The 18,227-nt window shown below is 39.9% G+C and overlaps 1 protein-coding gene across 3 annotated transcripts in view; it reads right to left on the bottom strand.

Annotated features, from left to right (window-relative positions):
- VPS13A (vacuolar protein sorting 13 homolog A) overlaps positions 1-12,002 on the bottom strand; it is a 236,782-nt gene extending 224,780 nt beyond the window's left edge. For 2 of the 3 annotated variants that reach the window (XM_047699156.1, XM_047699157.1), the window contains exon 1: positions 11,644-12,002. In XM_047699156.1, the coding sequence (XP_047555112.1) occupies positions 11,644-11,743 (100 nt within the window). In that variant the 5' untranslated portion in view covers positions 11,744-12,002. The remainder of the gene's footprint in view (positions 1-11,643) is intronic. The other variant, XM_047699155.1, reaches the window with a different exon arrangement.
- Between the last annotated feature and the right edge of the window lie 6,225 nt (positions 12,003-18,227).

The following is an 18,227-nucleotide window of genomic DNA, read 5'->3' as shown; positions in this document are numbered from 1 at the left end:
CCTAAAAACTCCACCAAAATAACTATCAGAACTGACAAATGAATTAAGTGAACTTCCATGACACAAAATTATATACAGGAATCTATTGCATTTCTATACACTAATAACAAAGTAACAGGAGAAATAAAGTAAACAATTCCATTTACAATTACACCAAAAAGAATACTTAGGAATAAACCTAACCAAACAAGTAAAAGACCTGTACTCTAAAAACTATAAAACACTGAGGAAAGAAACTGAAGACAACACAAATAGAAAAATATTCCATGTTCATGGATTAGAAGTATATTGTTTAAAAAGTCATTACAAAGAGCAATCTATAGGTTCAATGCAATCCCTATCAAAATACCAACAGCATTTTTCAAATAACTAAAACAAATAATCCTAAAATGTGTAAAGAATCACAAAAAAAACACCCAAATAGCCAAAGCAACCTTGAGAAAGAAAAAGCTGAGGGTATCACAATTCCAGATTTCAAGTTAAACTATGAAATTCTACTAATCAAAACAGTAAGGTACTGGCACAAAAACAGACATACAGATCAAAAGAACAGAAGAGAGAGCCCAGAAATAAACCTGTGCTTATATGGTCAATTAATCTGTGACAAAGGAAATAAGAATATACATGGAAAGAAGACAGCCTTTTCAACAAATGGTGCTGGGAAAAGTGGACAACTACTGAAAAAGAATGAAATTGGATGGACCACTTTCTCACACCATACACAAAAATAACTCAAAATGGATTAAAGACCTAAATGTGAGGCCTGAAACCATAAAACTCCTGGAAGAAATCACAGGCAGTATTTTCTCTTACATTACCACAGAAACATTGTTCTAGGTATGTGTCCTAAGGCAAGGAAAACAAAACCAAAAACTATTGGCACCACACCAAAATAAAAGGCTTTGCAAGCAAAGGAAAACACCCACAAAATAAAAGGGCAACCTACAGAATGGGAGAAGATATTGTCAAATGATGTATCTGATAAAGAATTCTTACCCAAAATATATGAAGAATGTATACAACACACCAAAAAAGCCTACTATTAATTTGATTAAAAACAGGAGAAGACCTGAAGAGACATTTTTCCAAAGACAACATACCAATCACCAACAGGAAAAGATGCTCAACATCGCTCATCATCAGGGAAATACAAATCAAAACCACAATGAGATACCACCTACTACCTGTCAGAGAGGCTAGAATCAAAAAACACAAGAGGGGTGTCTGGGTGGCTCAATCGGTTAAGCGTCTGCCTTCAGCTCAGGTCATGATCCCCGAGGTCCTGAAATCAAGCCCCATGTCAGGCCCTCTGCTCAGCAGGGTGTCTGACTGTCCCTCTCCCACTCCCCCTCCCCCCTGCTCATGCTCTCTCACTCTCAGTCCCTCACACCCTCTTGCAAATAAATAAAATCTTTAAGATAGATGACAAGAAATAACAAGTGTGGGTGAGGATGTGGAGAAAAAAACGAATCCTCCTACACTACTGGTAAGAACATAAATTGGTACAGTCAACTATGGAAAACAATAGGGAGATTCATCAAAAAATTAAAATAGAAATATCATGTGATCCAGTAATTCCGTTTCTGAGTATTTGCCCCCCCCCAAAAAAAACCCAAAACACTAATTCTAAAAGATATAAGCCCCTCTACGTTTTTTGTATTGTATCACTTACAATAGCTAACATATGGAAGCAACCCAAGTGTCCACCGATAGATGAATATATACACTCCCACCCACATATACACACAGAATATTACTCAGCCATATAAAAGAATGAGACCGTGCCACTTTCGACAATATGGATGGACCTAGAGGTTATCATGCTAAGTGAAACAGATTGGAGAAAGACAAATACCACGATGTCATTTTCTTGTGGAATCTAAAAAACAAAACAAACAAAAAGCAGACTTTAAGATTTTATTTATTTATTTAAGAGAGAGAAAGAATGAGAAAGAGCAAGCATGAGAGGCGGAAGATCAGAGGCAGAAGGAGACCCCCTACTGCGCAGGGAGCCTGACAGGGGACTCAGTCCCAGGACTCCAGGATCAAGACCCAAGCCGAAGGCTGTTGCGCAACCAACTGAGCCACACAGGTGCCCCAAAAAGCAGACTCTTAAGTACACAGAACAAATTGGTGGCTGCCGGAGAAAAGGTAGGTCTGGGGGAGGAGGGTGGGCAAAACAGGTGAAGGCAACTAAGTACAAGGTCCAGTTGAAAAATAAAGAAGTCACAGAAATGAAAAGCATAGCACAGGGACTATAGTCAATAATGTTGCAGAAATGTTGTTTGGTGACAGACGGTGACTATACTGAGGATGAGCATCAGGTAATGTACAAGATTGCTGAATCAATACGCTGTACACCTGAAAGTGAAAATATTGTTAAAATGATTAATGTTGTATCGTACCATAATTTTTTAAGTGGTGATGTAAAAAAGAAATACTTTCTCAGAAAAACCAAAACTGGTGGAATCTGTTGCTAGACCTCACTTGCAAGAAATGTTAGAAGTTTTCACAGAGTAGAACAACATAGGTCAGAAACTCAGATCTGCAAGAGCATTAGAAAAGGAATAAAGGTAAAATTAAGCCTTTTATTTTCCTCATTATTAATCATCGAATGGAACACTGTTCAAATAATAGCAACAGTGCACTGGGTAGGTACAGCTTATGGGTAAGTGAAATGTATGACAGTAACATTATAAGGAGCAAAAGAATGGAATGGAATACCCTTTATAATGTACTTCCACTACAATGTAGTTTTGATTGGGCTTAGTTTTAAATGCATACTAGTAATTCCAAGGATCACCCCCCCAAAAATTAAAGAAGTATAACTGATATGTTAGAAGGAAAGAAAAAATAAAATAATAGAAAATACTCATTTAAAACCAGAAGAGGCAGAAAAGGGGGAAGATATTAAAAAGCAAAGACATACATGCAAGAAATAGAAAAAAACTACAAATACAATAGATACCCATTAACCCAACTATATCAATAATCACTTCAAATATAAATGGTCTGAATATACCAACTAAAAGACAAAACTTGACACAGTGGATAAAACAAAACAAAACAAAACAAAACCCAACAACACGATGTCTGCAAGAAACTCACTCTAAAGGCATTGACAAACTAAAAATAAAGAGATCTAATTAAAATTTACAGAACATTTCTTACAATAGCAGAATACATGTTCTTCTCAAGCTCACACAGAACATTCACCATAGTAAACCAAACTCTGGGCCATAAAACATACATTAACAAATTTAAGGGAATAAAAGTCATACAAAATCTGCTTTCAGACTACAATGGAATTAAACTAGAAATCAGTAACAAAAAGAAAGTTAGAAACTCACAAAATATCTGAAGATTTAATATTAATTTAAAAGCACACATCGCCCAAGAAGTCATCTCAAAAGAAACTGCAAAATATCTTGAATCAAATGAAAATACAGTTTTCAAAATTGGACATGCAGCAAAAGCAAAGCTTAGAAAGGAATTTACCATTGAATGCATACATTAGAAAAGAAGAAAAAAGGGTACATGGTTGGCTCGGTCGTTTGAGGAATCCACTCAGTTTCGGCTCTGGTCCTGATCTAAGAGTTGTGAGATGGAGCCCCAAATCCAGCTCTGTGCCCAGCACAGAGTCTGTTTGGAATTCTCTTTCTCCCTCTCCCTCTGACCCTTCCCCTGCTCATACTCGCACATTCTCTCTCACACGTGCGTGCATTTTCTCTCTAAATAAGACATTTTTTTAAAAAGCAAAAGATGAAATATCTAAAATTGATAATCTAAGCTTCCACCTTAGGAATCCAGAAAAAAGAGAAAATTAAATCCTAAGTAACCAGAAGAAAAGTAGTAAGAATTAGAGAAGAAATCAATGAAATTCAATAGAGAAAAATCAAGAGAAAAACCAATGAAAACAAAAGATGGTTCTCTGAAAAGATCGATAAAATTGGTAACTCCCTAGCCAGATTCACTAAGAAAGAAAAAGACACAAATTACTAATATCACAAATGAAAGGGCCTTCATTACTGATTCAATAGATGTTAAAAGGATTATAAAGGAATACAAACATGCCCACAAGTTACAAGAATTCCTCTGAAGATATATTCCAGCAAAACACCCAAGAAAAAATATAAATAGGCCTGTATCTATTAAAGACATTGATTCAATAATAAATAATCTTTCAGGGGCGCTTGGGTGGCTCAGTGGGTTAAAGCCTCTGCCTTCCGCTCAGGGTTCTGGGATTGAGCCCTGCATCAGGCTCTCTGATCAGCAGGGAGCCTGCTTCCCCTCTCTCTTTGCCTGCCTCTCTGCCTACCTGTGATCTCTGTCAGTCAAATAAATAAATAAATAAATCTTTAAAAAAAAAAAAAATCTTTCAAAACTGAAAGCATAATGCTCAAATCAGTTTCACTAAAGTTCTAACAAACATTTTAGGAAAAAATGATACTAAGTCCCTACAACCTCTTCTAGGAAACAAAATCATAGGGAAAACTTCCTAACTCATTTATAGAGGTCAGCATCACTCAAACCAGATAAACATGTTGCAAGGGGGGTGCGGGGGGGGGGGGGGAAGCTATAGACCACTACTTCTCAGCAAACACAGATGCAAAAATCCTCAACAAAATATCAAACTGAATCCAACAATGTTATATACCAAGACCAAGTGGGATTTATTCCAGGTATGCAAGGCTCATTCAACATTCAAAAAATCAACTAATGTAATCCATTACATTACAGGCTGAAGAAGAGAAATCTTATGATCATATGAAGAGATGAAGAAAAACCATTTTCTAAAACCCAACACACATTCTTGGAGGGGAAAAAACAAAACAAAACAAAAAACAAAAAAAAAAGCACAACTTTCAGCAAACCAGGAATAGAGGTACATATGGTAGAACAACAACAACAACAAAAATGTTGAATTGGATACCTCTCAATATGGGCCAAAAAAACCTTTTCAGTGTGATGGATACTTCTCTTACGTTGATCATGATGATTGTTTCCCAAGAGGATACATAAGTCAAGATTGGCCAAACTGTAGACTTTAAATATGTGCATTTTACCGTATCAATTATTTCAATAAAGAATTAGTAGTACAAGAATTAGTAGTACTAATCTAACTACTACAGAATTAGTAGTACAATCTAAATTATTGGTAGATGGACTGTAAAATCTTGAACCATTCTGTGTGTCTGAACACTTTTCATAATAAAACATTCCCTTTCAGCTCTAATGTTCTGTTAAAGTTTCTCAAAGCATAAAGGTAAAAATAATATTTAAGAAATTAGAATTGGCAATTACCAGTAGACTTCAACAGACATTTGGCTGGCTCCCCAGCATATTCCTATCACAGAAGGAATCCTTCAAATTAGGAGTTGTGCCCTGAGTGAAAGGAGTTAAGATGGCAGAGTAGTGGGGGGAACCCTGGGCTTGCCTCATCCCTTAAACACAGCTAGACAGGCATCACATCATTTTGAACAACTAGGAAATCGATCTGAAGATAAGAAAACAATATGCACAATTAGAGGGAGTGAATGTGGTGGCTGCAAGGCTTATCTAAATAAACAAATCATAGCACACCTAGTTAAAGACCCAAACACTTCCTGCTGCAAGCAAGGAAGAAGTCTGCAGAGGAATGACCTGTGGGAAAGGGCAGCCAGAACAAAATGCAGGGTGCACACGGCAAACAGCTCCTCAACTGTCAAGTCCTGGACAGTGTATGACGCCTTTTTAATATAGCATTACTCTCAGAAGCAGGAAAGATAATAAGCTTCCATAACATGCCAAAGACAAACTTAACCAAAGTGGCAAGATGGAAGAATTCTCCCCAAAAGAGAGATCAAGAAGAAACCATAGTCACGGACTTGCTCAAAACAGAGAGAATTTAGAACAAAACAAGAATTTAGAAGTCATAAGAATACTAGCCAGCCTTGAAAATAGCATAGAGGACAGCAGAGAACCCATGCTGCAGAAATAGAAGACCTAAAAACTAGTCAGGCCAAAATAAAAAATGCTGTAACTGAGATGCAAAACTGACTGGATGGAATCCCAATGAGAATGGAAGAAGCAAAGAACCAAATAGGTGATATGGAAGATAAAGTCATGGAAAATGATAAAGCTGAAAAGAGGGAAAGGAATTGTGCCCTGAATACAGAGCCACTAGTATACTGGGGGTATGCAATAGGTGGCCGTGGATCAATAAAGTCTACTATAAAGAGAAAATTGGAAGAGCAACATTTCAAAAATAAAATATGCTAGTTAAAAACAAAAACAAGAAATCGACGTTTCTAAGGTTGCAAAACAATGTTGGGAGTAATAGCCACCACCAGAAACAAAAACTAACAAACCAAAAAAAAACCTGCAAATTTATGAGTTTTATAAAAACAAGAAAGAGACGAAACAAGACTACAGAAGGAGCTATAAAGTACAGGTATTCCTTGCACTACAAATGATAATTCTATCACATTGCTTCTGTCTCTGAATTTCTAATACTTTTGCCTGAAAGTGCTCTAAAAATGCACCTAGCTGTTCATCACAATCCTGCATTATTTAAAAAAAAAAAAAAAAAAAAAAGATTTTGGTGTACTGCATCACATAAATCCATTATACTCTTTGGACAACAGTTCAGAAATCTGTATCCGTAACAAACACATATGGCTGATTCTGATGCAGCCTAGCTCTTGAAATTCTAGATTGCCTAGAAAAGTTGGAAGATGAATCTCAGCACGATCTATGAAGCACTACTACCTCTCTAATTAGATGACTTATAAAAAGGGGTGAATTATAAATAGCAGTGCATAAAAAGGATACCAATATCGAAATTCACCAAGAGTGTGAGATAAAGTTCAATTCCTCTTTCCCCTCTCACAAAATAAAGGCTTCCTGCGCATAGCCTACTTCCTATAGGGCCCACTATATTACCACTATTCTGCTACATTGTAATTACATCAATTTTTAGAAACTCTTCATTCATATAACAATATTTCCAAGGAAAAATGGATCTCAAATTCCAAAAAATCGTCTCAGAAACAATTCTTCAGAACACTACCCATTCTTAGATTTGAAAACATCCATGTAACTTCTGAATACTAATTAACATTATTAATATGCTAACAGTGAAATTAGCTGGATTATTACAGATACCATAGCTAACAAAAGCATACATTTAAAACCAATAGGTCCTTCTGATATTAGACCACAAAATATTAAGTCTTACAATTTTCCTATTTTCCTATTTCCAGCATCTAGTGAAATTTTCAAGTATTTTTAAGTTTATCAAAATTACTGCTTTTTCCTCTGCCTTTGGCTCAGATCATGATCCCAGTGTCCTGGGATCGAGCTCCGCATGGGGCTTCTGCTCAGCAGGGAGCCTGCTTCGTCCTCTCTCTCTCTGCCTGCTTCTCTGCCTATTTGTGATCTCTGTCAAATAAATAAATAAAATCTTAAAAAAAAATTACTGCTTTTTAAATTCTCAAAGGATTTCTTACACACTAAAAGCTTCACTTATCAATATAACCAACTTCTATACATAAAACACTAATATGTTGTTTTAAAAATTTCACAAATACCAAAGTTAGACGGATCATGCTACCTGATTTCAAGACTTACTATAAAGCGAGAGTTATCAAGACAAGTGTGGTATTGTTGAAATAATGGACACATGTATTATCGAAACATTATAATCCAAAAATAAACCCATACAATATAAAGTCCAATTTTTTACAAAAGTGCAAAAATAATTCAATGGAGAAAGGATAGTCCTTTCAGTGAGTGATGCTGCAACAATTGGACATTTGCAACCACATGCAAACAAATGAACATCAACCTTCAACCTATACCACACCTTATATAAAAATGGATCAGAAATCTAAATTTAAATTATAAAACTTCTCCAAGAAAACACAGGAGAAAATCTTTGACTTCAGGGAAGGCAGATTTCATACATACACCAAAGCATGACTCATGAAAATTTCTGCTACAGTGGACTTGATCGAAATTTTAAGTTTAAATCGAAAAATTAAACTTTTGCTTTGCAAAAGACAGACTTGAAAGGGAATGAAAAAAAATATCTTCAAATCACCTACCTGACAAAGGACTCATACCCATAATATGTAAAGAACTTTCAACACTTAACAATAAGAAAATACTTTGGTAAAGAGTTTGGCAGTTCCTTTCTAGAAGTCAGAGTTACCATTTGATTCAGCAGTTCTACATCTAGGCATATACCAAGAAAATTTAAAACATATGCCCACAAGAAAACTTGTATATATGAATGTTCTTAGCAACATTCCTCATAAAACCCAAAAAAGTACGAATAATTTAAATGACAACTTGGTGAATGGATAAACAAAATGTGATCTATTCATACAACGGATTATTACTCTGTCATTAAAAAGTGATACATGCTACAACACGAAGCTCAAAAAAATAAAGTGAAAGAAGCCAGAAACAAAAGTCCATCTACACTGCATGACTGCATTTAAGTAAAATGTCCAGAACTGGTAAATCATAGAGACATAAAGTAGATTAGTAATTGCTGGAGGTGGGGTTCGGGAGATCGGCAGAGAATTTGAAAAGTGACTGCTAATGGATATGGATGGGGATTTACTTGGGGGTGTTGAAAATGTTCTAGAATTAGTGGTGATAGTTGCATAATTTTGTGACCATAATAAAAAACACTTAATTGTACATTTTAGAAGGGTGAATTCAAGAGAAAAAATACAGCAGAGAGAATGCAGTCAATACTGTGATAATGCTGTAAGGCAACAGATGGTGACAACATTTATCATGGTGAGCATTTCATAACCTTTAGAATTGTTGAATCACTGTTACACTCCTAAAACTAATATAACATTGTATGTCAACTATGTTAATAAGTAACATTTTTAAAAAAGTAAACTTAATGGTATGTAAATTAATCTCAACAGATAAAGGGAAAAAAGCCAATTTAAAATAAGCTGAAGATTTGAACAGACTGTTCACCAAAGGAACTATATAAACAGCAAAGAATATGAAAAGATGCTCAACATCTTTAATCAATAAAGGTATGCAAATTAAAACCACAATACTTTAGCACTATATACCTATTAGAATGGCTTAAAAAAAGTTTTTTAAATGACAATACTAAATGCTAGTGAAGGTGCAGAGCAACTATGCACTCATACAATGCTGGTGGGATTGCAAAATGGTACAGGTGCTTTGAAAAGCAGCTCCATAGTTTCACAGAAGTTCAATGTTCATTTACCATAAAACCTTGCAATCCCACTTTTAGGCATTAACCCATGAGAAACAAAAATTTATTTTCACACAAAAAAACTGTACGTGAATGTTTATTAACAGCTCTATTATTCGTAATGGCCAGAAAGGGAAACCAGCAGATAAACATTTATAACACATCCATATAAAAAAATACCACGGGGCGCCTGGGTGGCTCAGTGGGTGAAGCCTCTGCCTTTGGCTCAGGTCATGATCTCAGGGTCCTGGGATCCAGTCCCGCATCGGGCTCCCTACTCAGTAGGGAGCCTGCTTCCCCCCTCTCTCTGCCTGCAGCTGTGCCTACTTGTGATCGCTCTCTCTCTGTCCAATAATAAAAAATCTTAAAAAAAAAAAAAAAAAAACCACACACTCAAAAAATATAGGAATGAAATACCGGTGCATGCAACACATGGGTGACTCTCAAATTCACTTTACATAACAAGTGAAAAGAGTGAAACCAAGTAAAAGCAATCAGACCCCCAAAAGCTAGCTACCATATAATTCCATTTATATGGCACTCTAGAAAAGACAAAACTGGGGCGCCTCCCTGGCTCAGTCCCTTAAGCTTCTGCCTTCCACTCAGGTCATGATCCCAGGATCTTGGGATCGAGCCGGGCACTGGGCTCCCTGCTCGGTGCAGAGCCTGCTTCTCCCTTTCCTCTCCCTCTCCCTCTGCCTGCTGCTCTGCCTCCTTGTGCTTTCTCTCTCTCTCTCTCTCTCTCTCTCTGTGTGTGTGTGTCAAATAAATAAATAAAATATTTTGAAAGGAAGAAAGGACAGATGGTCAGACAAAACGTAAGGATGGAAACAGATCAGTGGTATCCAGGAAATAGGGGGGCTGGAAAGGGTAGACTGAAAAGGGGCTGTAGAGGGAATTTTGGCATCCTGATGGAACTTTTTGGAATGACTGTGATAGTGGATACTTTCCCTGACATTGCACTTGTCAAGAAAGACAGAACCCTACATCACAAGAGTGAATTTTACTGTATACAAATTTTAAATAAATTCACGGATAAATCACACTCTACACAGACCCCCGCCTGGAATGCAGAAGCAACCTTCCACTACAGATCAAAGCACACTACAAAATGTTTTCAAGGCTTCCTTCTGAGGTGTGTGAAGACAAAGAGTATTATTTTTACTCTGCAAATGAGAAGCAAAACAAATAAAACAATCTTCAAGTTTCTGATACGGGTCAGAGATGCAGAGCTGGCACCCACGTCCCTAGTTCTTGCAGGAAGTTCATGCTCTGTCATGGTACTAGACACCAACAGCAGTAACTAGAGGTTCTATCAAACTAATTATCTACTCACACTCTTTCATAAAGGAGAAAAATCAAGATAAACGAGTATCTCAGAAGAGGGCTGAAAGTGTGTACAAAGTAACAGTTAAGTCCAAATAAATAAATAAATAAATAACCCTAATTTTGGCCTAGGAGATTCACTTCGTAGGAGAAAGGAATCTAATTTACAACGGGTGCTTAAGATAAAGAAGGGTAGAACACAAAAACAGCTGAAAGCACTAATAATAACTCTCCAAATAAGACAGAGCGCCGAAGTACACGGATACAAAGTAAAGCTTTGGTCCATCTAAGCGCACGTTCCTCCCCGTCTTTTGTAGGTCTGAGACGTTGCACAGCGCACCTCGTTTCTTAAAAAGCAATCACTCTGACCCACAAAATCCCAAAGCCTTGCAAGCGTGACCCACTCCTGGGTCAGGTTGTGAACTGAAAACAGCCAATCATTTGAGTTGATCGTACACAGGAGTTTCGCTTTCTGTTATCAGCCGAAGCCAGGCCAGCAACCCGAATCCGGCCGGCGTGGCCGCAGAGGGGAGCAGAGCAGACACCACGGTTAGCCACACGCCCCGGCTGGGGAAGGAGGGAAGCGAGAGGACGTCTTCGGTCACCGGTGCCTTGCCTTCACGTGCAAGGCAACGTGCGCCCCTCCGTGGGCTCTCCCGAGCCTTCGTCATAACCCAAAGGGGTACAACATGACCCCGGGGCGTCTCGGGGCCTCCCCCACGCCCCGCACACCTGAAGCGGGACAGCTCGGGGCGACCGCCTGGGAACGGCTCCTGGGCGCGATCTGCCTCCCACGCCCTCGGAGTCCGCAGCGGGTCCCCTCTGCCGCCCGGCTCGGAAAAGGGGGACTTTTCATCCCGCACACCGCCCCCCGAGCACCCTCCTGACAGAATACAAACAACTGGCGGGCACAGGCCCTGGAACTGCCGCCTGGTTTTACGTAATTTAACCCCGAGGCGGGCGGCGGCAGGTGGTGGCGCCCGGCAAGCGAGGGGCCCGAGGCCCCGAGAAAGCAAAGCAGGGCTCCGGCAACCGGGCGCCGGAAGGAAAACGAGATTGAGGGGCGGCGGCGGTCTCGTTACCTCCCCAGATGCCCAGAGTGAGCTGGGACGTATCCAGGTTCACCACATAGTCCCCCAAGAACCGGTTCAACACGTCTACGACCACCGACTCGAACACCATTTTCCGCAGCCACGGTGGACACGGCAGCCGCCCCCCGCGGTCCTTCTTCCAGCGCCCGACCTCCCGCGCCCTCCCTCGAGACCGCTCGGTTCACCGGCTCCCGGACGTCTCCTACAGTATCTGCCCGGGTGCCGGACACGAACCCAGCCGCGAGCCCTGCGAGGGGCGGAGGCGGCCACTCGGTCCGCGCGTGCGCACGACGGATTCTACGGCGGGGGCGAAGCAAGGCGCGGATCGGGGCGCGCCTGCGGGAGAGAAGCAAGGGCGGCTGCGCGGCCGCCTCTCTGACGCCTGCCCCTTCCGTGCAGACCCCGCCTCCTTTAGCTCGTTGGCTCCGCCTCCTCCCCGTCACCAGGCAACGGGAGGAGCGTAAAGAGCCGCCAGTTTTTCCTCCGACCCCGCCCTCACGGGCCCATCAGTGTCCTGACCCGCGGCGGGGGCGGGGCCGGCGCGGCGGTTACACCTGCCCGGAACGCCCGTCGCCCTTCTGTGGAGGCGAACCCGCGCGCGCGGACCAGTAGGACTTGCACCTAAGTCAGGCTTGGGCAGATTCCAGTATTTTCGCGGTCAGTCCGCAGGCGTCTCAAGGGAGGGTCCGAGGGAGCCCCCCCACATTATTACAGGTTCCTGAGTCCGGCTGGCCTGTGTCTGGACGCCCGTAACTGCCCCGCCCGGTGCTCGAAGCGCGAGGCCAGGATGCCCGTCGGGTGACTTAACTTACCCAGCTGCAAATCGTGCCGGGAAGGCGGGGAGAGGGCAGTGAAGAGTAAACTCGGCGTTGGAGTGTCACGCCCTCCGTCTCTGCATCTGAGATGGCATTCTTTTTTTGGTCAAGTTATTCACGGGGAGCCTCCTTTCATCCCTTAGAAAGTCCCTTCAAATTCAGAGACAGCTAGTCCAGAAACTGCTGAGCACCCTTCAAGAAATACTATGATACTTAGACTCAACCCTTGAGCCTTACGAAATGACTGACCTGAACTAAATAATAATTAAAACCCTTTCAGCCCCTTTCCACCCCCCTTTGGTCTTATATAAGACACAAGACCAAATGCCTGAGCTTACAGAGATGCTGGCTATGAAGTATGGAGAACTGTAATTAATCAGCACGCTCTTAAGGATTTAAGATGTAGGGATGTACTTTGAACTTTTTCTCTGTGCATCCTGAACATTAAAGGGAAATCTCAAGGGGACTGGAAAGGCTAGAAGGGGAAGCTAGGGAGTCTTAGCAATCAATATCAATCACAGGAAGAATTGCAAATTACGGACCCTTAACAGAAAAGTCTCAAGGGGAAAGAATCATCAGTTACAGGCCCCAACAGGAAAAGCAGTACATTGCATTTCCTATAAGAAATCCACTACCCCTGCAGCTCAGGTGATGAGAAACTTTCATCACCCTGAACTCTTGCTTCTCTCCAACTGACTTTTATCCGAAACAACCCCTCCTGGGGCACCTGGATGGCTCAGTTGGTTAAGTATCTGCTTTCCACCCAGGTCATAATCTCAGGGTCCTGGATCAAGCACTGGGTCAGGGTCCCTGTTCAGCAGGGAGTCTGCTTGTCCCTCTGCCCCTCCGCATCCCTACACCACATACTCTTTCTGTCTCACTCAAATAAATAGATAAAATCTTTAAAAAAAAAAAAAAAGAAGAAGAAGAATGCAACTGCTCCCAAGTTTCTCTTCCATAAAATAATGCATCTCACTTTTGTTTGTTAGACTTGCCTATGGTTTTGAGGTAGCTTGCTTGTCCTACATTGTAATTCCCTACTGTTCCCAAATTAACCCAACTTTTGCTAGTGAAATAACTGGCAATTTTATTTTTTAAGGTTAACAGTATCACCAATAAAGAGAGCCTCTGATGACTTTTTGTTAATTCCTATATCATTTTAGTACTCTTTATATATAGTGACCCAATCTTTTTAAGGCTTAAGGTTTGCCTTTGCAAGTAAGAAAGGCTGGCAAATAGGGGCGCCTGGGTGGCTCAGTGGGTTAAGCCGCTGCCTTCGGCTCAGGTCATGATCTTGGGGTCCTGGGATCGAGTCCCGCATCGGGCTCTCTGCTCAGCAGGGAGCCTGCTTCCCTCTCTCTCTCTCTCTCTGCCTGCCTCTCTGTCTACTGTGATCTCTCTCCGTCAAATAAATAAATAAAAAAATCTTAAAAAAAAAAAAAGGCTGGCAAATATATATACATATATATATATGGTCTTGTTTTACATAAGTTCATAAATTATTTTCTATACAAGTGCATATTTGAAGGGTCTCTATTATGTCACCAATTCAATCTCTTGTTCTTGACAATCATGAAGCAGAGATGTTAGGGACTGATCCAACGTGACATAACTTATGTTCTGCAGAAACAGAGCTGGAACCTGGCTCTTCTGACTCTGCTCTACCACCCCCATTATGAGGTACTTTGCTACTGTAGTATTACTTAGAAGAAGCCTGGTAGAAGCTACAAATTCCACTATTAAATCTAGCACCATCAATTTAAGTACAAGAACTCCAGAACTCAGTCAAAAATACATCTTCAATAGCTTGCAAACACTTGATACAGTTTTCTATAATCCTGGAAAATCCTCTGGAATTGGATGAAGGAGGAGGGTAATTGCTGAAAATTTAGAACGATAAGCATAAAGGGAATAATGAAATTCTCCTGAGCAAGTGTTAGAAATTTATAAGAAGATGCATATTGTAGGGACTCCTGGGTGGCTCAGTTGGTTGGGCAGCTGCCTTCGGCTCGGGTGATGATCCCGGCGTCCTGGGATCGAGTCCCGCATCGGGCTCCTTGCTCGGCGGGAGCCTGCTTCTCCCTCTGCCTCTGCCTGCCATTCTGTCTGCCTGTGCTCGCTCTCTCTCCCTCTCTCTCTGACAGATAAATAAAAATCTTAAAAAAAAAAAAAAAGAAGATGCATATTGTAACAATTCTTACCTATGTTAGTTGCAATATCATGAATACACATTTCCTGATTTCTAAAAGGTACAATTTTACAGTCAGTCCTCTTGTTGCTTACTCCATCTGAGGAAATTTGTAAGCAAAAATATAGTAATGTCATCATGTAAAAGATAATTTCACTTCCTAAACCATTAAACCAAATAGCTGTTGGGAAAATAAGTCCAAAAACTACCAAAAAAGAAGTGTTCTGAGTTTCAAATTTGGGAATATATCCGTGTAAGGTGTTTTTTGTCCTCCAGATCATCATTAAAATGCTGTACTTCATTGTTTGATCAGATTTCTTTTTTAATTTTGAGTGAACCCTAACTGCCCTATAATCCAGCTTTCCAATAAATCCCTAACTTTGCAAGTACGATATGCTGCCTTATGCTTACTTTACAAGCCACAGCTTTCCATCTTTGAAGTTTTGGCATGCTAGTAGTTATCTTGGACATTTTTTTCCTCCTAATTAATTCCTCTGTCTACAAGTAAATAATCATTTGTATACTGCTTGTCTTGACCTCATTCCCCATGTGAGGTCAGCACTGTGGGAGCAGACTGGATGGCCAGATAGCAAAGCCACTGAAGCAGACCATATTCCCAAATACATTCGGCTCCTAAAAGAACAGTTCTAGAAGATGGTCATCCTACAGGAAAAGTTGTACTGACCTAGCCTGACAGAGCCCTATGCTCCCAACTCAGTTAACAGTTTGACTTTTATGTGTTCCAAAACCGTCAAAAAAAAAAAAAAAAGGAAAGAAAAGAAAACAAATTTGTTGGAAAGGAGAATATAAGTAAAAGGTTGAGAAATGTAAGAACTTTACTTAGGCAGTGTTGGTAAAAATGCGTATCAATGCAATTTTTCTTAAACGCTGTTTGTAAACATCTACAGACTGATATATCCATATTTATGATACATAGGTATAGTCATACGTACATACATGTCTATATGACTTTTTTTAAACTTATTTTATTTTATTTTATTTATTTGACAGAGAGATGTCACAAGCAGGCAGAGAAGCAGGCAGAGAGAGAGGGGGAAGCAGGTTCCCTGCTGAGCAGAGAGCTCAATGCGGGACTTGATCCCAGGACCCTGAGATCATGACCTGAACCGAAGGCAGAGGCTTAACCCACTGAGCCACCCAGGCGCCCCGGTCTATATGACTTTTGACTCAACAATCCCACTTCTAGTGATTTACTCTAAGAAAATGCAAAAATTTTAAAAGCTTTGCCACAAGAACATTCATTAAAGCATTATTTACAACAGCAAAAAACTGGAACAAGATAAATATCACTAGGAAAGTCCGTTAAGTGTACACGCACACACAATGGGTTACTACGCAGGCTTTAAAAATGATAATGCAGATCTATACTAATATGGAAGGAAGCCAATAATATATGCTTGTGAGAAACAAGAGACAGAACAGCATCATACCAATAATATAAATTATAACCATGTTTTAAGTGTGCAGAGAATATATGTAAATATATATATGCACACACCGAGAAAGAAATGTGAAAGTATGACTACCAGCTGTTAACAGTGATTATTTTTTCCCAAGTTTATATTTAAATATATGGTAAAAATCGTTTCAGATGCAGAATTTAGTGATTCATCACTTACATATAACACCCGGTGCTCATCACGACAAGTGCTCTCCTTTATATCACAACAAGTGCCCTCCTTTATACCCATTGCCCATTTAGCTCATCCCCTACCAGCTCCCCCAATCACCTCCAGTTTGTTCTCTACTGTTAAGAGTCTGTTATGGCTTGATAACCTCTTCCTCTTTTTTTCCCTTCCCATATGTTCATGTTTTTGTTTGTTAAATTCCACGTATGAGTGAAATCATATGGTATTTGTCTTTCCCTGACTGACATATTTCGCTTACCATAATACACCCTAGATCCAACCACATTGTTGGAAATGGCCAGATTTCCTTCTTTTTGATGGTTGAGTAATATTCCTGTGTGGGGGGTTGTGTGGGGTGTGTGTGTGTGTGTGTGTGTGTACATATGTACGTACCACATCTTTATCCGTTCATCAGCCAATGGACATTTGAGTTCTTTCCATAGTTTGGCTATTGTCAATAATGCTGCTATAAACATTGGCGTGGTTGTGCCCTTTCTAATCTGTATTTTTGTATCGTTTGGGTAAATACCTAATAGTGCAAATGCTAGGTCATAGGGTAGTTCTATTTTTAACTTTTTGAGGAACCGCCACACTGTTTTCCAGAGTGGCTACACCAGCTTGCATTCCCACCAACAGCATAAGAAGATTCCCCTTTTTCCACATCCTTGCCAACATCTAGTGTTCCCTGTGGTGTTAATTTAAGCCCTTCTGACAGGTGCAAGGTAGTCTCTCATGGTGGTTTTGATTTGCATTTCCCTGATGATGAGTGATGCTGAGCATCTTTTCATGTGTCTGTTGGCATCTGGATAACAGTGATTATCTTTAGATAGTGAGACTTTTGGTCATTTTTTTTTTACAGTGAGCATTGATTTTTTTCCCCCAAAACAAAAAGCTCTTTACAATTATAAAATAACTACAAAAGAAGTTTAATAAGACTTCTTTTACCATACTAATTGGAACGTTTTTAGCCTAAAGCAAATCAACTTTGGAGGTTCCGAACCACAGAAATTGAGTTTCATTACATCCAACTGTATGTCGTACACTTAGAACATTAAAAAGGGAGATGTAAACTTAATTGTTCCTCTAAACTGGTAAAGAAAGATGTATCAGAAGTGTTATTATACTGTATATTCTTTTATAATTCTTCTGGAAAATTGCTCTCCCCAAACTGGACCCAACTGAAGTTCATGAGCAAGTTCTCAACCCTGGTGGTGAACTGATAAAAGGATTTGTGTGAACTCTCAAAAATCTGCCAAAAGACATGAATAGACATACAGATGGCATATAAGCACAGAAAAGTATGTTCATTATTATCAGCTCCTGGGGAAATGAAAATTAAAACCACAAATGAAATATCACTATATATCACCCAGAATGGTTTAAAAAAAAAAAGTAGTCACCCCAAATGCAGCTGAGGATGCACAGAAACTGGTTCACAGGGGCATTCATTGTGGAAATGTGCCATGATATAGCTACTCTGGAAAACAGTTTGACAATTTCGAAAGTAGGGAAAAAAAACACCAAAAAAACCTAAACATGCACCTACCATACAGGCCAGCAATTGCACTTCCAGACATATATCCAAGAGAAGTGAAAATCGTGTTTGCACACAAATCTGTCCAAGAATGTTCAGAGCAATTTCATTCATAATGGGCAAAAATTGAAAATGACCCCAAAACTTTTCAACAGAGGAATAAAAACAAATTGTATGTAGTTCATCCACACCATGGCATACGACTCAGCAATAAAAAAGAATGAACTGTCAATGCTATCTATACACAACCTGGATACATCTCGGGGCATTGTGCTGATTCCATTTACAAAAATGTTCTTGAAATAATAAAGTTATAGAAATAGAAAACAGATTAGCAGTTGCCAAAGGTTAGTCTAGGGAGGAGGAACAGGTGTGGCTACAAATGGTTA

This window comes from Lutra lutra, chromosome 13, assembly GCF_902655055.1.
Source record: "Lutra lutra chromosome 13, mLutLut1.2, whole genome shotgun sequence".
Taxonomy (NCBI): domain Eukaryota; kingdom Metazoa; phylum Chordata; class Mammalia; order Carnivora; family Mustelidae; genus Lutra; species Lutra lutra.
This window is presented reverse-complemented; position numbering and strand designations above follow the sequence as displayed.